The sequence below is a fragment of the Panulirus ornatus genome, chromosome 56, assembly GCF_036320965.1.
Source record: "Panulirus ornatus isolate Po-2019 chromosome 56, ASM3632096v1, whole genome shotgun sequence".
NCBI classification, from domain to species: domain Eukaryota; kingdom Metazoa; phylum Arthropoda; class Malacostraca; order Decapoda; family Palinuridae; genus Panulirus; species Panulirus ornatus.
In genome coordinates, this window is record NC_092279.1 from 9275485 (window position 1) to 9301940 (window position 26456).

Here is a 26456-nt window from a genome sequence, read left to right on the forward strand (position 1 = left end):
CATGCCTCTGTATTTGAGGCACATGGACAGCCAAATAACAAATTTTTTTTTTCCTAGGTATAATTACACACACTATCCCTGGGTGGGAAGATTGGAAAGGGTAGTGAGTGGTGGGATGAAGAAGTAAAGATTTTTGAGAAAGAGAAAAGAGAATAGTTTGGATGCTAATTGCAAGGATGTATTCAGGGAAGCAGTGATGGTATGTGCAAAAGATGCATGTGGCATGAGAAAGGTGGAAAGATTGGAAAGGGAAGCGAGTGGTGGGATGAAAAGGTAAACTTGTTAGTAAAAGAGAAAAGAGAAGAGTTTGGATGATACTTGCAAGGAGGGAGTGCAAATGACTGGGAGATGTATGAAAGAAAGTGGCAAGAGGTCAAGAAAAAGGTGCATGGGTTGATAAAGAGGGAAAATGAGAGTTGGGGTGAGAGAGTATCATCAAACTTTAGGGAAAATATAATCATGTTTTGGAAGGAGGAAAATAATGAGCATAAGACAAGAGAACAAATGGGAACATCAGTGACGGGGGAAAGAAGGGAATAATAACAGATAGTGATGAAATGAGGAGTTGGAGTGAGTATTTTGAAGGTCTGGTGAATGTGTTTGATGAGTGAGTGGCAGATGCAGGGTGTTTAGGTCAGGATGGTGTGCGAAGTGAGAGGGTCAAGGAGAATGGATTGGTTAAGAGAGGAGGTAGTAAAATCTTTGCGGAGGATGAAATCTGGCAAGGCGACAGGTTTGGATGGTACTACAGTTGAATTTATTAAGAATGGGGTGAATGTGTTGTTATTTGGTTGGTAAAGATATTCAGTGTATGTATGGATCACAGTGAAGTGGCTGAGGATTGGCGGAATGCATGCATAGTGCCACTGTACAAAGGCAAAGGGGATAAAGGTGAGTGTTCAAATTACAGAGACATAAATTTGTTGAGTAGTCCTGGGAAATTACATGGGAGGGTATTGATTGAGAAGGTAAAGGCATGTACAGAGCATCAGACTGGGGAAGAGCAGTATGGTTTCCGAAGTGGTAGGGGATGTCTGGATCAGGGGTTTGCTTTGAAAAAAGTACATGAGAAATACTTGGAAAAACAGATGGATTTGTATGTAGCATTTATGGATCTGGAAAAGGCATATGACAGGGTTGACAGAGGGGCTTTATGGAAGGTTTTAAGAGTATATGGTGTGGGAGGTAAGTTGCTAAAAGCAGCGAAAAGTTTTTACTAAGGATGTAACGCATGTGTACAAGTAGGAAGAGAGGAGAGTGATTGGTTCCCAGTGAATGTCGGTTTGCGGCAGGGGTGTGTGATGTCTCCATGCTTGTTTAATTTGTTTATGGTTGGGGTGGTTTGGTAGGTGAATGTAAGAGTTTTGGAGAGAGGGGCAAGTATGCAGTCTGTTGTGGATGAGAGGGCTTGGAAAGTGAGCCAGTTGTTGTTCGCTGATGACACAGCGTTGGTGGCTGATTCAGGTGAGAAACTGCAGAAGTTGGTGACTGAGTTTGGAATCGTGTGTGAAAGAGGAAAGTTGAGAGTAAATGTGAATAAGAGCAAGGTTATTAGATTCAGTAGGGTTGAGGTACAAGTTAATTGGGAGGTAAGTCTGAATGGTGAAAAACTGGAGGATGTGAAGTGTTTTAGATATCTGGGAGTGGACTTAGCAGCAGACAGAACCATGGAAGCAGAAGTGAGTCACAGGTTGGAAGCAGGGGGCGAAGGTTCTGGGAGTGTTGAAGAATGTGTGGAAGACAAAAATGTTATCTCGGAAAGCAAAAATAGGTATGTTTGAAGGAATAGTGGTTCCAACAATGTCATGCAGTTGCAAGGCGTGGGCTGCAGATAGAGTTGTACAGAGATGGGTGGATATGTTGGAAATGAGATGTTTGAGGACAATATGTAATGTGAGGTGGTTTGATCGAGTAAGTAATGAAAGGGTAAGATATATGTGAGGTAATAAAAAGAGTGTAGTTGAGAGAGCAGAAGAGAGTGTGTTGAAATAGTTTGGATACATGATGAGAATGAGTGAGGAAAGATTGACAAAGAGGATATATGTGTCTGAGGTGGAGGGAAGAATGAGAAGCAGGAGACCAAAGTGGAGGTGGAAGGATGGTGTGAGAAAGATTTTGAGCGATCGAGGCCTGAACATACAGGAGGGTGAAAGGCATGCAAGGAATAGAATGAATTGGAACGGTGTGGCATACCGGGGTTGACATACTGTCAATGGACCGAACCAGGGCATGTGAAATGTCTAGGGTAACCCATGGAAAGGTCTGTGGGGGCCTGGATGTGGAATAGGAGCTGTGGTTTTGGTGCATTACACAAGACAGCTAGAGATTGAGTGTCAGCGAAAGTAGCCTATTTTCGCCTTTTCCTGGCACTCCCACGCTGTAGGGGGGCTATTTCTTGTGTGGTGGGGTGGCGACAGGAATGGGCTGAAGGCAGCAAGTATGAATATACACATATGTATATATGTATGTGTCTGTATATGTATGTATATGTTGATATGTTTGTGTATGTAAGAATGTATGTATGTATATGGGCATGTATGGCTGTTATCATTTTGCTTTGTCGCTGTTTCCCGCGTTAGCAAGGTAGCGCAAGGAAACAGACGAAAGAATGGCCCAACCCACCCACATACACGTCCACACACGCAAATATACATACCCATACATTTCAACGTATACATATATATACACACACACAGACATATACACATATACACATGTACATAATTCATACTGTATGCCTTTATTCATTTCCATCGCCACACATGAAATAACAACCCCCTCCCCCCTCATGTGTGCGAGGTCACGCTAGGAAAAGACAAACAAAGGCCACATTCGTTCACACTCAGTCTCTAGTTGTCATGTAATAATGCACCGAAACCTCTGCTCCCTTTCCACATCCAGGCCCCACAGAACTTTCCATGGTTTACCCCAGACACTTCACATGCCCTTGTTCAATCCATAGACAGCACGTCGACCCCGGTATGACACATTGTTCCAATTCACTCTATTCCTTGCATGCCTTTCACCCTTCTGCATGTTCAGGCCCCGATCACTCAAAATCTTTTTTACTCCATCTTTCCACCTCCAATTTGATCTCCCACTTCTCCTCGTTCCCTCCACCTCTGACACACATATATGCTCTTGGTCAATCTTTCCTCACTCATTCTCTCCATGTGACCAAGCCACTTCAAAACACCCTCTTCTGCTCTCTCAACCACACTCTTTTTATTTCCACACATCTCTCTTACCCTTACATTACTTACTCGATCAAACCACCTCACACCACACATTGTCCTCAAACATCTCATTTCCAGCACATCCACCCTCCTGCACACAACTCTATCCATAGCCCATGCCTCGCAACCATACAACATTGTTGGAACCACTATTCCTTCAAACATAACCATTTTTGCATTCCAAGATAATGTTCTTGACTTCCACACATTCTTCAAGACTCCCAGAATTTTCGCCCCCTCCCCCATGCTATGATTCATTTCTGCTTCAATGGTTCCATTCGCTGCCAAATCCACTCCCAGATATCTAAAACACTTCACTTCCTCCAGTTTTTCTACATTCAGACTTACCTCCCAATTGACTTGACCCTTAACCCTACTGAACCTAATATTATTACCTTGCTCTTATTCATATTTACTCTCAACTTTCTTCTTTCACGCACTTTACCAAACTCAGTCACCAGCTTCTGCAGTTTCTCACATGAATCAGCCACCAGTGCTGTATCATCAGCGAACAACAACTGACTCACTTCCCAAGCTCTCACATCCACATCAGACAGCATACTTGCCCCTCTTTCCAAAACTCTTGCATTCACCTCCCAAACATCCCCATTCATAAACAACCATGGAGACATCACACACCCCTGCCGCAAACCTACATTCACTGAGAACCAATCACTTTCCTCTCTTCCTACACATACACATGCCTTACATCCTCGATAAAAACTTTTCACTGCTTCTAACAACTTGCCTCCCACACCATATATTCTTAATACCTTCCACAAAGCATCTCTATCAACTCTATCATATGCCTTCTCCAGATCCATAAATGCTACATACAAATCCATTTGCTTTTCTAAGTATTTCTCACATACATCCTTCAAAGCAAACACCTGATCCACACATCCTCTACCACTTCTGAAACCACACTGCTCTTCCCCAATCTGATGCTCTGTACATGCCTTCACCCTCTCAATCAATACCCTCCCATATAATTTGCCAGGAATACTCAACAAACTTATACCTCTTTAATTTGAGCACTCACCTTTGTCCCCTTTGCCTTTGTACAATGGCACTATGCAAGCCTTCTGCCAATCCTCAGGCACCTCACCATGAGTCATACATACATTAAATAACCTTACCAACTATTCAACAATACAGTCACCCCCTCTTATAATAAATTCCACTGCAATACCATCCAAACCTGCTGCCTTGCCGGCTTTCATCTTCCGCAAAGCTTTTACTACCTCTTCTCTGTTTACCAAATCATTTTTCCTAACCCTCTCACTTTGCACACCACCTTGACCAAAGCACCCTATATCTGCCACTCTATCATCAAACACATTCAACAAACCTTCAAAATACTCACTCCATCTCCTTCTCACATCACCACTACTTGTTATCATCTCCCCATTAGCCCCCTTCACTGAAGTTCCCATTTGTTCCCTTGTCTTACACACTTTATTTACTTCCTTCCAAAACATCTTTTTATTCTCCCTAAAATTTAATGATACTCTCTCACCCCAACTCTCATTTGCCCTCTTTTTCACCTCTTGCATCTTTCTCTTGACCTCCTGCCTCTTTCTTTTATACATCTCCCACTCATTTGCATTATTTCCCCTGCAAAAATCGTCCAAATGCCTCTCTCTTCTCTTTCACTAATAATCTTACTTCTTCATCCAACCACTCACTACCCTTTCTAATCTGCCCACCTCCCACACTTCTCATGCCACAAGCATCTTTTGCGCAAGCCATCACTGCTTCCCTAAATACATCCCATTCCTCCCCCACTCCCCTTACCTCCTTTGTTCTCACCTTTTTCCATTCTGTACTCAGTCTCTCCTGGTACTTCCTCACACAAGTCTCCTTCCCATCTCACTTACTCTCACTCTTCACCCCAACATTCTCTCTTCTTTTCTAGCCCCCACTCCCGTCCCCTTTAGTCGCCTTCTACGACACGTGAGGAATGCGTGGGAAGTATTCTTTCTCCCCTATTTGTGTATATGAGTGGTTGTGCCATTCTTTGTCTGTTCCCTTGTGCTACCTTGATAAAGTGGGAAACAGTGGTTAAGTATAATAAATAATGTGTATAATATATACACATTTATTTTTCATTAAACTTAGTCGCTGTCTCCCGCATTAGCGAGGTAGTGCAAGGAAACAGACGAAGGAATGGCCCAATCCACCCACATACAACCCGCATTGGCGAGGGAGTGCAAGGAAAAAGACAAAGGAATGGCCCAACTCACCCACATGCAATGTACATACATAAATGCCCACACAGGCACATTTCAATGTATACATACATATGCATACACAGACATATACATATATACACATGTACATATTCATACTTGCTGCCTTCATCCATTCCCGTCACCACCCTGCCACACATGAAATAGCATTTCCCCCCAAGTGTGTGTGCGAATTAGCACTAGGAAAAGACAAAAAGGCCATATTCATTCATACTCAGTCACTAACTGTGATGTGTACGCACCGAAACCATAGCTCCGTATCCACATCCAGGCCCCACAGACCTTCCCATGATTTACCTCAGATGTTTCACGCCCTGGTTCAGTCCATTGACAACATGTCGATCCTGGTATACCACATTGTTCCAATTCACTTTATTCCCAACACACCTTTCACCTTCCTGTATGTTCAGGTCCTGATTGCTCAAAATCTTTTTCACTCCATACTTCCACCTCTAATTTGGTCTTCCGCCTCTTGTTTTCTCCACCTTTGACATGTATATCCTCATTGTCAATCTTTCCTCACTCATTCTCTCCACATGTTCAAACCTTTTCAACACACCCTCTTCTGCTCTCTCAACCGCGCTGTTTTTACTTCCACACATCTCTCTTACCCTTTCATTACTTAATCAAATCACCTCATCACATACTGTCCTCAAATATTTCATTTCCAACATATCCACCCTCCTCTGTACAACCCTATCAATAGCCCATGTCTCAAAACCATATAACATTGCTGAAACAACTATTCCTTCAAGCATGCCAATTTTTGCTCTCTGAGATAACATTCTCTCCTTCCACACATTCTTCATCGCCCCCAGAACCTTTGCCCCCTCTCTCAACCTGTTACTCACCTCCGCTTCCATTCACAATGCTATATCTAAAACACTTCACTTCCTCCAATTTTTACTCCAATCAGACTTACATCCCAGTTAACCTGTCCCTCAACCCTACTGAACTTAGTAACCTTGCTCTTATTCACATTTACTCTTAACTTTCTCCTTTCACACACTTTTCCAAACTCAGTCACCAACTTCTGAATTTTCTCACTTGAATCAGCCAGAGCTGTATTATCGGTGAACAACTGACTCACTTTCCAGGCCCTCTCATACCCAACAGACTGCACACTCGCCCCTTTCTCCAAAACTCTTGCATTTACCTCCCTAACCACCACATCCATAAACAAATCAAACAACCATGGGGAAATCACACACCCCTGTCTCCGAACAACATTCACTAGATATCAATCACTCTTTTCTCTTCCTGCTCATACACAGGCATTACATCCCTGGTAAAGACTCTTCACTGCTTCTAGCAACTTACCTTCCAAACCATATACTCTTATGACCTTCCACAAAACATCTCTATCAACCCTATCATATGCTCTACAGATCCATAAATGCTATATAAAAATCCATCCATTTTTCTAAGTATTTCTCACACACATCCTTCAAAGTAAACACCTGATCCACACATCCTCTACCACTTCTGAAACCACACTGCTCTTCCCCAGTCTGATGCTCTGTACATGCCTTCACCTTCTCAATCAATACCCTCCCATATAATTTCCCAGGAATACTCAACAAGCTTATGCCTTTGTAGTTTGAAAACTCACCTTTATCCCCTTTGCCTTTGTACAATGGCACTATGCATTCATTCCGCCAATCCTCAGGCACTTCACTATGATCCACACATATAATGAATATCCTTCCCAACCAAGTAATAACACATTCACCCCCTTTCTTAATAAATCCTAGTGCAATACCATCCAAACCTTCTGCAAAGCATTCACTACCTCATCTCTCTTAACCAAACCATTCTCCCTGACCCTCTCACTTTGCACACTACCCTGACCAAAACACCCTATATCTGCCACTCTATCATCAAACACATTCAACAAACTTTCAAAATACTCACTCCATCTTACTTCCTCACCACCTATTATTAGTTCTCCACTTGCCCCCTTCACCGATATTCCCATTTGTTCTCATGTCTTACACACGTTATTTGCCTCCTTCCAAAACATCTTTTCACTCTCCCTAAATTCTGATAACACTCTCTCATCCTAACTCTCATTTGCCCTCTTTTTCAACCCTTGCACCTTTCCCTTGACTTCCTGCTGCATTCTTTTATACATCTCCGTCATTCGCGCACCTTCCTTGCAAGTATTGTCCAAACACCTCTCTTCTCTCCTTCACTAACAACTTTACTTCTTCATCCCACCATTCACTACCCTTTCTAATCTGCCTACCTCCTACCTTTCTCATATCACATGCATCTTTTGCACAAGCCATCACTGCTTCCCTAAATGCATCCAATTCCTCACCCACTCCCCTCATGTCATTTGCTCTTACCTTTTGCCATTCCACACTCAATCTCTCCTGGCACTTCCTCACAAAAGTCTCTTTTGTCAGTGACCAGAGCCTCTGTTGTAAAAAGAAAAAAAAAAAAAAGAAAAAAGTCAGCATTTTCAGCCCCAAGGTTCCTACTTCTAGATTCATTACATATAATTTCTTAGCTGGTGCTTTAATCACAGATATCTGGCTTTTGGCAGGGTACAGTCTGGAAATTCCTCAAAGTCAAATATTAGGAGTGCATCTTTTTTCAATAATAAATGCATCCCCATATTCATATTTCTTATTTAGGGGCTCTTAGTTAATGATTTTCAATTATTCAAATGACTATAACGCGTGTGCATTAACTAAATGTATTGTTGAATTACATTTTCATGCATGCATAAAAGTAAACCACACCATCTCTTGGCAACCTGTAATCACAAAGATTTTTATGTTAGTGCCTCTGCTCACCTTATCATACAGAGATAACTCCCCGTAGTTCTATGATTACCTCAACTCACCTGCTCATATATAAGTTATCATAGGTTCTACAAGCACCATCTTTCCCACAGGAGGACTGCCAGAGAGTGCAGGTGTTGTCAATGAGAGCACCGAAGAGGATGGGTCCTGGTATGGTGCCCAGGAGGCGGACTACGATCCATTGGAGGCCCAGGGCGAAAGACCGATGGGTGTCTGGCACACACCTAATATAAATTACCACAAAGATTAACACTGTCATTGATTCTGTGCTCTAGCTGGTACAATATGTACTTTTACCTCCATAACAATCAAAGATAAGACACTGATGAAATTATGTTGGTTATGAAAATCAGAAGCCCCCATCAACCTGTGAAACCTCAATCAGATGTCAAAAGATCAATGATCTTAAAAATACTGCTTATTCATTAATCATCAAGCAATATGGTATATGGCTGAGTCAGTCATAAGTTGATAACTTGATCCTACAGCCTTGTACATATGTTTGCAATTACTTATCTGTGCAGTGATTCATTTACAGGCTGGCCAGGGTCAAGCCTCCTTTCCATCTATCTATCTATATCTCTGATGCCCGTTCCAATTGGAACTCCCTCAAAGGGGTGGCCACAGCAATAGTCTCTCTATAGGTTGGAATCCTTGTGATGGTCATAAGTCCATAGTCAACCCAGCTATTCATTCTCCCCTTGGGAAGGTTGGTTAACTGGGTACCTGGCTTAGGCTAAGGTATATACATATAGAGGTAGAAAGCATTAATGAGATGGCCTTGATTATGACATTCAGTTGCCCATGCCATCTCAGCTAACATGAAAGATAAAAAAAGTAATTGCCTTATCGTACATATTAAGAGGTACCTTTATGTTCATAAACACTGTATTCATAGGACACCTCCATCTTCACTATTTGCATTTCTATCACACAGGCTTTTGAATTTGTTATTATTACTTACCTTTACTTCCTCTTTACATAGCTTGTTCCACATACCCACAAACCTGTTAATGTACAATGCATCAACACATTCCTCCTTGTCTTTCTTGCTTATCTTCCAATTATTACATCAATTTCTGGATTTTCTTTTCACTCAAGAATTGTTCTTCATTAATGCTGTAGTTTACTAGGATTTCATATGCAGTGAAGTCTCCCCTTTCTCCTATTTCTTCTGAAGAAGGAAGATCAAGGGCCTCACTCCTCTCTTTCCAACTCATTTCACCCACTTCTTGAGCCATTCTTGCTAAATTCCTGACCAGCACATTCAATGATGACTATAGTCACCGTACACTAATTTGGCAAAGAAGTTAAGGTAGCAGATTGGTTCATACACAGTGTTTGTGACACTATCCATTTATTCATACTAAGTTTGTTCACAGTTTAAAATTAGACCTGTTCTTCTGTATAATAATTCTATAAATTGGAAACAGAAATTCAAATAAACCTTAGCACTTTGTATTTGCTATAAAACAAAGAAATAATGAACAGGCTTCATTCAAAAGTACTGTCCTGGACTTTGTTTGTTTGTGATACATGTTTAACATTTTTAATAATATTGTACTGAAGAACAGGTCCGATTATGAACTGTGAAGACAGTGTGAATAAATGGATAGCGACACAAACATTGTCTATGAACTGATCAGCAACCTTAGCTTTGGAGGAGGGGCATGGCTTCTTTGCCAACTTAGCATATGGTGACTTTAGTGGGGTCAACGTGGGCCCACTGCTTGTCCTCCAAATTCACCAGATTTAATGCCATCTGATTTCTTTGTGTGGAGGTTTGTGAAGAACATTGTGCATGCTCAATGACTCAAGGACATTGATGATCAGAAGAATAAAACTTCCACAGCTTTCAAGCAAATCACACTGAAAATGTTGAACAGGTATAAATCTTGGCCTGTCATTGTGAACTCTGTTGTGTCCAGAAAGGGAGTCATGCTAAATTCTAATGAACTTTGTGACACCCTCCCATCTTAGTAGGAAATGTATGCAAAGTATTGAACTACAATAAAACTCTTTCCATTTCCCAGCATTTTTTATTTACCCTGTGTGAAAAAGAGAGTAAACTATCAGGTAAGGTGAAAATGGGGAAGCTTGAAGGTCCAGTCATCTTAAAATTGTTATATGGAAGGAACAGAGAAGAGGTCCAGGTGAGGATATTCCCTCAAAGGCCCAGTCCTCTGTTCTTAACGCTACCTCGCTATCGCGGGAGATAGCGAATGGTATGAAGAAGAAAAAAAGAATGGATGTGAGGCACAGATTGTATATGAGAATGTATGGAAGAGGATAAATGTGTTGTAAATGAAATGTTTGAAGACAATATGTGGTGTGAGGAAGGTTGATTGAGTAAGCAAAGACAGGGTAAGAAAGAGGTGAGATAATAAGAAGTGTGTGGTTAAGAGAGCCGAAGAGAGTGCGCTGAAAATGTTTGGGCAAATGTAGAGAATGAAAGCAGAGAAGCTGCTTATATGCCAGAAGTGGAATGAACAAGGAGAAGGGGAAGACAAAAGTTGTAGATGAAAGGATGGAGTGAAAAATATTTTGAGTCGCTGGGCCTTTAACATGCAGGAGGGTGAAAGGCATCCACATTACAGAGTGAACTAGAGTGGTAGAGGATGTGTGGATCAGGTGTTTGCTCTGAAGAATGTGGGTGAGAAATACTTAAAGATACAGAAGCATTTTTATCTGGCATTTATGTATCTGGAGAAAGCATATAAGAGGTTGATAGAGCTGTCTTGTGAAAGGTATTACAAATATGTTGTAATAGGAAAGCTACTAGAAGCAGTGAGAAGTCTTTATCAAGAGTTAAAGGCATGAGTGCAAGTAGGAAGAGAAGAAAGTGAGTGATTCCAGGTGAAGTAACGTAAACACAACTGTTTGATTTGTTTGTGGATGGTGTAGTAAGGGAGGTAAATGTAAGGGTCATGGGGGAGTGAGTATGCAGTCTGCAGAGGATGTGGGGGATGAGCAAGTAAGTCAGTTGATGTTTGCTGTTTGCTGATGATTTAGCACTGGTGACAGACTTAAGTAAAAACTGCAGGGTATGGTGTAAGAGTATGGAATTGTAAGCGAAAGGAGGAAGTTGCAAGTAAATATGAATAAAAGTAAGGTTATCATGTTTAGAAGGGCAAGATGCAGGTTAGTTTGAATAAAGAAAATTTGGAGGAAGCAAAGTGTTTTAGATACCTGGAGTGGATATGGAGTGAATGGAACCATGGAAGAAGAATTGAGTCAGAGGGTGGGTTAGGGGGAAAATGGTTCTGGAAGCATTGAGAAATGTGTGGAAAGAGAGGTCGTTAAATGGGAGGGCAAAAATGAGTATGTTTGAAGGGAAAACTGTCCAAACAATGTTGAATGAATGCAAAGTATGGGTTACAAATAAGGATGTGTGGAGGAGGTGGATGTGTTGGAGATGAATTTTCTGAGAACAATATGTAGTGTAAGATAGTTTGATCAGGTGAATAATAAAGAATAAGAGACAGGTTTTGTAATAATACGATTGTGGATGAGAGATGAGGAGGGTGTGCTAAAATGGTTTGGCCATAAAGAAAGAATGAGCGAGGAGGGGTTGACAAAGAGGATATGTGTGTCAGAAGTGGAGGGTTCAAAGAGAATAAAGAGACCAAATCATAGATCTAAGGATAAGGTGAAAAAGATTTCGAGTACTTAGGTTCCAACCATGCAGGAGGGTGAAAGACAGGAAGGAAATGGAGTGAATCGGAACGATGTAGTATACAGGGGTCAATGTGCTGTCAAAGGAATGAACCATGGAATATGAAAGAGCCAGGGGAAACCATGGAAACATCTGTGGAGCCTGGTTGTAGATAGGGGTCTATGGTTTCAATACATTACACATGACAGAGGGCTTCCTTCATCTGTTCATGGTGTTACCTTTAACATACATCCATCCATCCATGGGAAATGGTGAACACATACAAAAAAATAAAGTATAAAATCTTTACCTTTACTTTCCTGCACCAGAATCCCCATCTATGGGCCTCCAACAACCACATCCACCATATGGGATCACAGGTCTAGGAGTATCATGATGTATGTGTATCTCTATGTTCAAGTTTTGTATGTCTACTTGTGGGGCTGATAATTGGTTATAGAGTGGTTTGGATGGGAGGAGTCCTACCTGGTGGACATAGTTGGCTTTCTGAGCACTGCAGGAGCCTTAGAGAAGGGATCCTGGGGCAGGAATGTAAAGTATATATCAGTTACTGAAAAAAAAGGAAACAATAGAATTTTCATGTCAAGAACATTTTCTATCACATGAAATGTAATGGTTAAGGTTAACAAAAGTAATTTGCAATTTTGTACATACCGCCTTACTGTTGTGTGGTATTGTGGGAAGAGTATGTCGTCCCCTTCTACATATGTGTTGGTTGGATCACATAAGTTTAACTGGTGTCAGCAGGTGTACATTATATCAACCAATAATTCATTTTTTTTCTTTTAGGAAACATTGCACAGCTTGAGCTTAATTAAAGCCTCAAAACATAACCCCTTCAATTGTTGATTAGAAAAGGTTCAGTCATAATACATGTAATGATCATGTCTAGAAGTCAAGTGACATACTGTGATCTAAGTTGATTTAAGAAAGAATGAACCTTGGTCCTCTGCTTAAGAGAAACACATCTATAGTGGTAGTTTTTAAACACTGTATTCTTTTGTTTAAACTAAACATATATCATTTAGTAGTAAATGTTATGTTGTATATTTTAAGGATAAAAATTGTAGTGATCATGTGTAGAAATCAGGTTACATACTGTGATCTAAATCGATTTTTGAAAGAATGAACCTTGTTCCTATGCTCGATAGAAACACTTCCATAGTGGTAGTTTTTGAATACTGTATTCCTGTGTTTAAACTAAATACATACCATTTAGTGGTAAATATTATACTGTATACTTTGAGCCACCATATACAAAGCTCTAGTGTCTGCTGAGTGAAATAAAGGAGGCAGCTTACCGTAAAGTACCTGACAGTGCAGGTAAGCTTATGATAAATGTGAGCATCATCACAATGAAGAATATGACTAAGAAGATGGGCATTAGGGAGCAAGCAGCTGGACACTTTTCTCTGAGCGCTGAGTCTGAAGCCAAACGGGGATCCCCAACTTCCTGGCTGGAAGAAGGAGTGAAGGGAGGGGTGGCTAAGGCTGCCACACACACACATCCAGTGAACACCTGACAAGATAACATCCAGCTATGCATAAGGCAAAACAGGTGGAACTTACATGGACTTCTGTTATCATGAATAATACAAGTTAACAGTTAAACATAAATAAATGCACACAAGAAGCAACAGGAAGTAATGTATTAACCATTTTACAGTACTTGATGTCACCAGAATGTTACTTCAATGGAAACAAAAGCATTTACAGGTTTAACTGGTAAATTACCTTCATCATGTTTATATACAAGTTAACACAAGCTTTTGAACATTCTAAGAAATAACACTCTATATTAAAACATTTTCTTACTGGAAAATCAAATTGATGTAGACACTTCAAAACTTTTCGTCTCTGAAGGTCATACAAACAGCTAGGCATCTATCACAGTAAATTAACAGAATATGGATCATGTAAAAAAAAAATAGTGTTTATATTGTAAGGCTAATACATCTAATAGACTAGTAATAAGACCAAATTGCAGAACCATACTTGAAGTCTGAATATAACGAATATCTATTTGCCCGTAAACCAGTATTCCACTGGAATATGGTTTTTGAATGGTTGACAGATCAATAACAACACATGCTAGTCAGCCCCGTTCAACCAAACAGCTGGCCCAAGGTGCTTCTCCAGTCAAAAATTCACCTCTCTCAAGGCTCTTCCTTTTGCCCTTAAACAATCTCTAGGTCATTATCCTTTTCCTTTCCAAATAACTTGTGGGGCTTATGGTAAGGACTGATAAAGTTCCTTCTGCTAGAAAGAAATATAATATGAATATTCTCGGCATGAACTGTACAGATCAACATGAAAGTAATGTGTGAGTACACTTTGAGTTCCTCCAGGCCAATGAACTAAAGGTTCCTTCAAAATTCAAGACAAGCATGAACTCACTGTAACAAGAGTTCACTGTAGCTAACATAGAGTAGATTCCTTCAGTACTATGTTGATAACCATGCATAAGGACGTTACCTTTTGTCCATTCTCGTCAACACTGTAGCTCCCTCCAGTGCAACCTACTGAGACATCAATGAGAGTACAATGCAGTATTTTGAGTTCATCCCAGCCAATATACTGTATGTCCCTTTAACACCATATACTGAGACTTCTGAAAAAACAGTACCCATGTCCATCCTAGCTGAGACCCTTTTGTTTCTCATAGTTGTGACATGTACAAGTGTACTGCACCTTGGATCTATGTGGGATGCTCTGGCAATATATGTCAAGACTATTAAAAATGCTAAACCTGACATACATCCTGGCTAACATTAGGTGCCTCCAGCTCCACCTGTTAAGACCAGCATGAGAATAATGTTCCTAAAGTCTAACCTAGCCAACATAATGTGGACCCCTCCACCACCAGCAACAATCACTTATGAAATTCTGCTTAAGAAAACTGTACCTTGAGACCGTCTTGGCCTTCCTCCATGCTACTACATCCAGCATGGCAAGGAGAGAAATACATGACATTGTTGGTACCACAGATAGGGTCATATGGCACATCTTGGCACCCACAGTCCTTGTTGCACCGTGATGTGAGGTTTGGTGAGCTTGGCATCACAGACCTTAAAGAAACATGGACTTTTATAACGTCTTCTTATTCTTACTTTTCCCAATCAGAGATTAATTCTTCCTATTTTTCTATCATATTCATAATGAAAAGTTAGTATATCATGTGTATACCATTGTATTGCTTGATTAAAGTTCCATTTATTTTGTAGTTAATGTTTGCTGAGTACTGTAGGATTAAATTTTCTTTTAAGAATATTGTGGGTTTAAAAGACCTTCAGTGAACGCACAGAAAATCTGATTTGTTTTACAGCTACACAAGGCCATAAGGCATATAGTAATTACTTATAAATATACTTGTAAGAGGTGTGTAAGGGACAGAGGGAATGAAGTTATGTGGTATACAGGGCACAACTTGCTATCAATGTGCTGAACCAGGGCACATGAAGCAGACAGAAGAAATCAGAGAAAGGTTTGTGGGGCCTGGTTGTGGATATAGGGCTTTGGTTTCAGTACATCAGACATAACAGTTAGAGTGTGGATGTGAGTGAATGAGGCAATTTCATTGTCTGTTCCTGGCACCACCTCGCTGATGTGGGAAATGGTGAACATGGAAAAAAAACAAGACAAAAACCTACAATTTTTTTTTTAATTCAATAACTCTCCTGGTGTGCAAAATTTTCCATTGTTCTTTAGACTACTACTACTACTAGATGGTCATCCCTGAAGTTTTATTGTATGTGTCCAGGGCAAGTAAACATTCGAGTTGAGAGGATAGCAGTACATAATACCTACAACTTCATCAGACTAAGCTCAAGGTCTACCTTAATACAGAGATTTTCTGAACCTAAAATAAGAGTTGATAGTACAATTGTCTAGTTAATCAGGCATTAAAATATAGGCTGAGAGCCATTTGTTCATGCTCTGCCTTGATCCAACAACTCATCTCTAATGTCACACATAAATACTATAAAAACTACCCTCCTCATTACACTACTAACTTATATAGATATGACTGAGGAATAATGGGGCATCTTGGTTAAATCAAACGAACTATCAAGTAGGAAAAACCTGAGGAGAGTTTTTAAGGTTTTGGATTTTTTTTCTAAACTGAAGCCTATAACCATTCTGACCTACTGATGACCTTACCTACAAGATAAGATTGAATGCTTCCTATTGAAGTGTTATTAAGTCATAGGGTTCACTGATAAAAATCAATATAACATGGATAATGGTACATGAATTAACTGTTGCTGTAATCTGCAAATACCCCTTCACTGATACGAGAGGGAACAAAAACAACACCTGAGTCATCTACACTGAGAGCAAATACTCTGAGATTAGAGTTGAACATGAATTTAAAAGTCATTCTTAAATGTAAATCTTTTCATACAAATCACATAAATATATTGATCTATTTATCATCCCTACAGAAAAAGCCAGAACATTACAGCAACTTGTTATTGCTAAACAGGAAAAAGAACTCTAATTCTCATTTCCCAGGTTTAAGATCTATGATATTCTTGAACTCTGATATTTCATCTACTGTATTCAGTAGCAATCTTCCATCTAGACTATTCCTAAAATCTGAAATTTCATTTATTGTATTCAATAGTAATCTTCCTGTTATTGGCTATTCTTAAGCTCTGATAATGCATTTGCTGTATTCAACAGCAATCTCCAAGTGAACTCAGTGAAAAAGGCTGATCCATAATCAAATTATCATGATAAAAAAAAAAAGGGTAGCAAGGAAGAAAAACTAACCTATTGGAGTATGCATCCATACCCACTTTAAGTTCTCCAATTCCCACAAAAGGTGTATTTGGTCTCTAATGGAGAAAGTATGCCTGAAACTATTTACAACAAACTTTAGGATTCATATGGCTAAACAGAAAGTGAAAGGAGAAAATTATGAATAACAATGGATGGATGCTGTAGATAAAATTCATGAAAAGTAATTCTCTTATATGAGGTGTATGCCAGACAAAGCTTAGAAGTTGTAGAGAGTGTGATTAGAGTAGAATGATAGGTGAGAGATCGGCCATCTGCTATTGTACAGATGAATTTCCCACGGAAAATGCGAGCTGATGAAAAAAAAAAACATTTGAAAATATGTTTAATTGCAAATATGTAAACCCTAACTTTTTAGTTAAAAAATGAACTATGATAGTTTAAAATAACTACAACTGCTGCATATGCCCCATGCTGACAAAGAAGTTGCTTTGTGGAAAGAAACAAAAATAGCAATTAAGGAAGTTGATTCAGAAGAATAAAATGAGTAAGATAAAAATTTTCAACATGGATATTCATATATATATACATTGCTGCATAACAGTTATAACACAAAGACAGACTAACATGGCAATCCGAGTTGGAGGTTTCTTCCACCAGTGTATAATCAGCTTATCAAGAAAGGAATGGAGAAGAACTGTGGAAACCTATGGAATAGAAAACGATATGATACCACCATCTTCTTGGAGAGTATCAAAACGAAAGTTATAGTTATATGTTTGATAAAATGAATTGAAATATATCCCATTATTATTCTATTTTATATTTTATTATATTTTCTCGCTGTCTCCTGCGTTAGCGAGATAGCACAAGGAAACAGACAAAAAAATGGCCCAGCCCACCCAAATACACATGTATATACATAAACACCCACACATGCACACATACATACCTATTGGAAAGGATCACTATTTTGCGCGTGATCAAGATATTCCTATGAGTCCACAGGGAAAATGAAACACGAAAAGTTCCCAAGTGCACTTTCATGTAATAATCACATCATCAGGGGAGACACAAGAGAGGAATATAACAGTCAGTTGATATACATTGAAGAGACGAAGCTAGGATGCCATTTGGTAAACATGTTTACCAAATGGCGTCCTAGCTTCGTCTCTTCGATGTATATCAACTGACTGTTATATTCCTCTCTTGTGTCTCCCCTGATGATGTGATTATTACACAAAAGTGCACTTGGGAACTTTTCGTGTTTCATTTTCCCCGTGGACTCATAGGAATACATACCTATACATTTCAACGTATACACAGACATATACATATATAAACATGAACATATTCATACTTCCTGCATTTCACATAACAGCTAGAGACTGAGTGTGAACGAATGTGGCCTTTGTTGTTTTTTCCTAGCACTACCTCACATGCGCGCAGGGGAAGGGGGGTACCATTTCATGTGTGGCGGGGTGGCAACAGGAATGAATGAAGGCAACAAGCATGAATACGTATATGTCTGTGTATGTATATGTATGTTTATGGATGGGGTTGTTAGGGAGATGAATGCAAGAGTTTTGGAAAGAGGGGCAAGTATGAGGTCAGTTGTGGATGAGAGAGCTTGAGAAGTGAGTCAGTTGTTGTTCGCTGATGATACAGCGCTGGTGGCTGATTCATGTGAGAAACTGCAGAAGCTGGTGACTGAGTTTGGTAAAGTGTGTGAAAGAAGAACGTTGAGAGTAAATGTGAAAAAGAGCAAGGTTATTAGGTACAGTAGGGTTGAGGGTCAAGTCAATTGGGAGCTAAGTTTGAATGGAGAAAAACTGGAGGAAGTAAAGTGTTTTAGATATCTGGGAGTGGATTAGGTAGCGGATGGAACCATGGAAGCGGAAGTGGATCATAGGGTGGGGGAGGGGGGCGAAAATTCTGGGAGCCTTGAAGAAGGTGTGGAAGTTGAGACATTATCTCGGAAAGCAAAAATGGGTATGTTTGAAGGAATAGTGGTTCCAACAATGTTGTATAGTTGCGAGGCGTGGGCTATGGATAGAGCTGTGCACAGGAGGGTGGATGTGCTGGAAATGAGATGTTTGAGGACAATGTGTGGTGTGAGGTGGTTTGATCAAGTAAGTAATGTAAGGGTAAGAGAGATATGTGGAAATAAAAAGAGCGTGGTTGAGAGAGCAGAAGAGGGTGTTTTGAAATGGTTTGGGCACATGGAGAGAATGAGTGAGGAAAGATTGACCAAGAGGATATATGTGTCGGAGGTCGAGGGAACGAGGAGAAGTGGGAGACCAAATTGGAGGTGGAAAGATGGAGTGAAAAAGATTTTGAGTGATCGGGGCCTGAACATGCAGGAGGGTGAAAGGTGGGCAAGGAATAGAGTGAATTGGATCGGTGTGGTATACCGGGGTTGACGTGCTGTCAGTGGATTGAATTAGGGCATGTGAAGCGTCTGGGGTAAACCATGGAAAGTTGTGTGGGGCCTGGATGTGGAAAGGGAGCTGTGGTTTCGGGCATTATTGCATGACAGCTACAGACTGAGTGTGAACGAATGGGGCCTTTGTTGTCTTTTCCTAGCGCTACCTCACACACATGAGGGGGGAGGGGGATGGTATTCCATGTGTGGTGGGGTGGCGATGGGAATGAATAAAGGCAGACAGTGTGAATTGTGTGCATGGGTATATATGTACGTGTCTGTGTGGGTATATATATGTGTACATTGAGATGTATAGGTATGTATATTTGCGTTTGTGGACGTGTATGTATATACATGTGTATGGGGGTGGGTTGGGCCATTTCTTTCGTCTGTTTCCTTACGCTACCTCGCAAACGCGGGAGACAGCGACAAAGCAAAATAATGATAAAAAAAAATGCATATGTAGGCATACACTGAAATATATAGGTGTATATATGTGCATGTGTGGGCGTGAATGTATACACATATGTGTGTGGATGGGTTGGGACATTCTTTCGTCAGCTTCCTTGCACTACCTTGCTGATTCGGGTGAGAAACTGCAGAAGCTGGTGACTGAGTTTTTCCTTTTGTAGATAATGTTCTCGACTTCCACACATTCTTCAAGGCTTCCAGGATTTTTGCCCCCTCCCCCACCCTATGATTCACTTCCACTTCCATGGTTCCATCCACTGCCAGATCCACTCCCAGATATCTAAAACACTTTACTTCTTCCAGTTTTTCTCCATTCAAACTTACCTTCCAAGTGACTTGACCCTCAAACCTTTTTTTTTTGCTTTGTCGCTGTCTCCCGCGTTTGCGAGGTAGCGCAAGGAAACAGACGAAAGAAATGGCCCAACCCCCCCATACACATGTATATACATACGTCCACACACGCAAATATACATACCTACACAGCTTTCCATGGTTTACCCCAGACGCTTCACATGCCTTGATTCAATCCACTGACAGCACGTCAATCCCGGTATACCGCATCGCTCCAATTCACTCTATTCCTTGCCCTCCTTTCACCCTCCTGCATGTTCAGGCCCCGATCACACAAAATCTTTTTCACTCCATCTTTCCACCTCCAATTTGGTCTCCCTCTTCTCCTCGTTCCCTCCACCTCCGACACATATATCCTCTTGGTCAATCTTTCCTCACTCATTCTCTCCATGTGCCCAAACCATTTCAAAACACCCTCTTCTGCTCTCTCAACCACGCTCTTTTTATTTCCACACATCTCTCTTACCCTTACGTTACTCACTCGATCAAACCACCTCACACCACACATTGTCCTCAAACATCTCATTTCCAGCACATCCACCCTCCTCCGCACAACTCTATCCATAGCCCACGCCTCGCAACCATACAACATTGTTGGAACCACTATTCCTTCAAACATACCCATTTTTGCTTTCCGAGATAATGTTCTCGACTTCCACACATTCTTCAAGGCTCCCAGAATTTTCGCCCCCTCCCCCACCCTATGATCCACTTCCGCTTCCATGGTTCCATCCGCTGCCAGATCCACTCCCAGATATCTAAAACACTTCACTTCCTCCAGTTCTTCTCCATTCAAACTCACCTCCCAATTGACCTGACCCTCAACCCTACTGTACCTAATAACCTTGCTCTTATTCACATTTACTCTTAACTTTCTTCTTCCACACACTTTACCAAACTCAGTCACCAGCTTCTGCAGTTTCTCACATGAATCAGCCACCAGCGCTGTATCATCAGCGAACAACAACTGACTCACTTCCCAAGCTCTCTCATCCCCAACAGACTTCATACTTGCCCCTCTTTCCAAAACTCTTGCATTTACCTCCCTAACAACCCCATCCATAAACAAATTAAACAACCATGGAGACATCACACACCCATGCCGCAAACCTACATTCACTGAGAACCAATCACTTTCCTCTCTTCCTACACGTACACATGCCTTACATCCTCGATAAAAACTTTTCACTGCTTCTAACAACTTTCCTCCCACACCATATATTCTTAATACCTTCCACAGAGCATCTCTATCAACTCTACCATATGCCTTCTCCAGATCCATAAATGCTACATACAAATCCATTTGCTTTTCTAAGTATTTCTCACATACATTCTTCAAAGCAAACACCTGATCCACACATCCCCTACCACTTCTGAAACCACACTGCTCTTCCCCAATCTGATGCTCTGTACATGCCTTCACCCTCTCAATCAATACCCTCCCATATAATTTACCAGGAATACTCAACAAACTTATACCTCTGTAATTTGAGCACTCACTCTTATCCCCTTTGCCTTTGTACAATGGCACTATGCACGCATTCCACCAATCCTCAGGCACCTCACCATGAGTCATACATACATTAAATAACCTTACCAACCAGTCAACAATACAGTCACCCCCTTTTTTAATAAATTCCACTGCAATACCATCCAAACCTGCTGCCTTGCCGGCTTTCATCTTCCGCAAAGCTTTCACTACCTCTTCTCTGTTTAACAAATCATTTTCCCTAACCCTCTCACTTTGCACACCACCTTGACCAAAACACCCTATATCTGCCACTCTATCATCAAACACATTCAACAAACCTTCAAAATACTCACTCCATCTCCTTCTCACATCACCACTACTTGTTATCACCTCCCCATTTGCGCCCTTCACTGAAGTTCCCATTTGCTCCCTTGTCTTACGCACTTTATTTACCTCCTTCCAGAACATCTTTTTATTCTCCCTAAAATTTAATGATACTCTCTCACCCCAACTCTCATTTGCCCTTTTTTTCACCTCTTGCACCTTTCTCTTGACCTCCTGTCTCTTTCTTTTATACATCTCCCACTCAATTGCATTTTTTCCCTGCAAAAATCGTCCAAATGCCTCTCTCTTCTCTTTCACTAATACCCTTACTTCTTCATCCCACCACTCACTACCCTTTCTAATCAACCCACCTCCCACTCTTCTCATGCCACAAGCATCTTTTGCGCAATCCATCACTGATTCCCTAAATACATCCCATTCCTCCCCCACTCCCCTTACTTCCATTGTTCTCACCTTTTTCCATTCTGTACTCAGTCTCTCCTGGTACTTCCTCACACAGGTCTCCTTCCCAAGCTCACTTGCTCTCACCACCCTCTTCACCCCAACATTCACTCTTCTTTTCTGAAAACCCATACAAATCTTCACCTTAGCCTCCACAAGATAATGATCACACATCCCTCCAGTTTATCTTTATTTTATATATATATATATATATATATATATATATATATATATATATATATATATATATATATATATATATATACATACGCACATACACACACATACACAAATACATATATATTATATATATTATTATACTTTGTCGCTGTCTCCCGTGTTTGCGAGGTAGCGCAAGGAAACAGACGAAAGAAATGGCCCAACCCCCCCGCCCATACACATGTATATACATACGTCCACACACGCAAATATACATACCTACACAGCTTTCCATGGTTTACCCCAGACGCTTCACATGCCTTGATTCAATCCACTGACAGCACGTCAACCCCGGTATACCACATCGCTCCAATTCACTCTATTCCTTGCCCTCCTTTCACCCTCCTGCATGTTCAGGCCCCGATCACACAAAATCTTTTTCACTCCATCTTTCCACCTCCAATTTGGTCTCCCTCTTCTCCTTGTTCCCTCCACCTCCGACACATATATCCTCTTGGTCAATCTTTCTTCACTCATCCTCTCCATGTGCCCAAACCACTTCAAAACACCCTCTTCTGCTCTCTCAACCACGCTCTTTTTATTTCCACACATCTCTCTTACCCTTACGTTACTCACTCGATCAAACCACCTCACACCACACATTGTCCTCAAACATCTCATTTCCAGCACATCCATCCTCCTGCGCACAACTCTATCCATAGCCCACGCCTCGCAACCATACAACATTGCTGGAACCACTATTCCTTCAAACATACCCATTTTTGCTTTCCGAGATAATGTTCTTGACTTCCACACATTCTTCAAGGCCCCCAGGATTTTCGCCCCCTCTCCCACCCTATGATCCACTTCCGCTTCCATGGTTCCATCCGCTGCCAGATCCACTCCCAGATATCTAAAACACTTCACTTCCTCCAGTTTTTCTCCATTCAAACTCACCTCCCAATTGACTTGACCCTCAACCCTACTGTACCTAATAACCTTGCTCTTATTCACATTTACTCTTAACTTTCTTCTTCCACACACTTTTCCAAACTCAGTCACCAGCTTCTGCAGTTTCTCACATATATATATATATATATATATATATATATATATATATATATATATATATATATATATATATATATATGCATATTTTCATTTTTTTCTATTTGCTTTGTCGCTGTCTCCCGCGTTTGCGAGGTAGTGCAAGGAAACAGACGAAAGAATGGCCCATCCCATCCACACACACATGTATATACATACATGTCCACACACGCAAATATATATACCTATACATGTCAACGTATACATATATATACACACACAGACATATACATATATACACATGTACATAATTCATACTGTCTGCCTTTATTCATTCCCATCGCCACTCCACCACACATAAAATAACAACCCCCTCCCCAGTCATGTGCGCGAAGTAGCGCTAGGAAAGGAAAACAAAGGCCACATTCATTCACACTCAGTCTCTAGCTGTCATGTAATAATGCACCGAAACCACAGCCCCCTTTCCACATCCAGGCCACACAGTACTTTCCATGGTTTACCCCAGACGCTTCACATGCCCTGGTTCAATCCACTGACAGCACGTCAACCCCGGTATACCACAACATTCCAATTCACTCTATTCCTTGCATGCCTTTCACCCTCCTGCATGTTCAGGCCCCGATCACTCAAAATCTTTTTCACTCCATCTTTCCACCTCCAATTTGGTCTCCCACTTCTCGTTCCCTCCACCTCTGACACATATATCCTCTAGGTCAATCTTTTCTCACTCATTCTCTCCATGTGACCAAAACATTTCAAAACACCCTCCTCTGCTCTCTCAACTACACTCTTTTTATTTCCACACACCTCTCTTACCTTTACATTACTTACTCGATCAAACCACCTCACACCACATATTGTCCTCAAACATCTCATTTCCAGCACATCCACTCTCCTCTGCACAAGTCTATCCATAGCCCACGCCTCACAACCATATAACATTGTTGGAACCATTATTCCTTCAAACATACCCATTTATGCTTTCCAAGATAATGTTCTCGACTTCCACACATTCTTCAAGGCTCCCAGAATTTTTGCCCCCTCCCCCACCCTATGATTCACTTCTGCTTCCATGGTTCCATCCGCTGCCAAATCCACTCCCAGATATCTAAAACACTTCACTTCCTCCAGTTTTTCTCCATTCAAACTTACCTCCCAATTGACTTGACTTTCAACCCTACTGTACCTAATAACCTTACTCTTATTGACATTTACTCTTAACTTTCTTCTTTCACACACTTTACCAAACTCAGTCACCAGCTTCTGCAGTTTCTCACATGAATCAGCCACCAGCGCTGTATCATCAGCGAACAACAACTGACTCACTTCCAAAGCTCTCTCATCCACAACAGACTGCATACTTGCCCCTCTTTCCAAAACTCTTGCATTCACCTCCCTAACAAACCCATCCATAAACAAATCAAACAACCATGGAGACATTACACACCCCTGCCGCAAACCCACATTCACTGAGAACCAATCACTTTCCTCTCTTCCTACACATACACATGCCTTACATCCTTGATAAAAACTTTTCACTGCTTCTAACATCTTGCCTCGCACACCATATATTCTTAATACCTTCCACAGAGCATCTCTATCAACTCTACCATATGCCTTCTACAGATCCATAAATTCTACATACAAATCCATTTGCTTTTCTAAGTATTTCTCACATACACCTGATCCACACATCCTCTACCACTTCTGAAACCACACTGCTCTTCCCCAATCTGATGCTCTAAACATGTCTTCACCCTCTCAATCAATACCCTCCCATATAATTTACCAGGAATACTCAACAAACTTATACCTCTGTAATTTGAGCACTCACTTTTATCCCCTTTGCCTTTGTACAATGACACTATGCAAGCATTCCGCCAATCCTCAGGCACCTCACCATGAGTCATACATACATTAAATAACCTTACCAACCAGTCAACAATATGTCACCCCCTTTTTCAATAATTTCCACTGCAATACCATCTAAACCTGCTGCCTTGCCGGCTTTCATCTTCCACAAAGCTTTTACTACCTCTTCTCTGTTTACCAAATCATTTTCCCTAACCCTCTCACTTTGCACACCACCTCGACCAAAACACCCTATATCTCCCACTCTATCATCAAACACATTCAACAAACCTTCAAAATACTCACTCCATCTTCTCACATCACCACTACTTGTTATCACCTCCCTATTAGCCCCCTTCACTGAAGTTCCCATTTGTTCCCTCGTCTTACGCACTTTATTTACCTCCTTCCAAAACATATTTTTATTCTTCCTAAAATTTAATGATACTCTCTCACTCCATCTCTCATTTGCCCTCTTTTTCACCTCTTGCACCTTTCTCTTGACCTCCTGCCTCTTTCTTTCATACATATCCCACTCATTTGCATTATTTCCCAGCAAAAATCGTCCAAATGCCTCTCTCTTCTCTTTCACTAATAATCTTACTTCTTCATCCAACCACTCACTTCCCTTTCTAATCTGCCCACTTCCCATGCTTCTCATGCCACAAGCATCTTTTGTGCAAGCCATCACTGCTTCCCTAAATACACCCCATTCCTCCCCCACTCCCCTTACATCCTTTGTTCTCACCTCTTTCCATTTTGTACTGTCTATTTGCCATTTCCCACGTCAGCGAGGTAGCGTTAAGATCAGAGGACTGGGCCCCTGAAGGACTATCCTCACCTGGCCCCCTTCTCTGTTCCTTCTTTTGGAAATAAAAAAAAAAGGAGAAAAAAAAAAAGAGGGGGGAGGATTTCCAGCCCCCCGCTCCCTCCCCTTTTAGTCACCTTCTACGACACGCAGGGAATACGTGGGAAGTATTCTTTCTCCCCTATCCCCAGGGATATACATATATTTTTTATTCATTTCTATTATTTGCTTTGTCACTGTCTCCCGCGTTAGCGAGGGAGCGCAAGGAAACAGACGAAAGAATGGCCCTACCCAACCACATACACATGTATATACATACACGTCCACACACAGCACATATACATAT

The 26456-nt window shown here is 41.0% G+C and overlaps 1 protein-coding gene across 6 annotated transcripts in view; it reads right to left on the bottom strand.

Annotated features, from left to right (window-relative positions):
* Positions 1–26456, bottom strand: part of Oatp26F (Organic anion transporting polypeptide 26F) — a 166742-nt gene that overhangs the window by 35082 nt on the left and 105204 nt on the right. For all 6 annotated transcript variants that reach the window (XR_011716746.1, XR_011716745.1, XR_011716744.1 and 3 more), the window contains 3 exons: positions 14883–15045; positions 13279–13496; positions 8343–8525 (listed from right to left, as the gene is read on the bottom strand). Coding sequence is in view for 3 of the 6 variants with exons in the window: in XM_071693724.1 (XP_071549825.1) it covers positions 8343–8525; positions 13279–13496; positions 14883–15045 (564 nt within the window). In the remaining 3 variants the exon portion in view is untranslated. The remainder of the gene's footprint in view (positions 1–8342; positions 8526–13278; positions 13497–14882; positions 15046–26456) is intronic.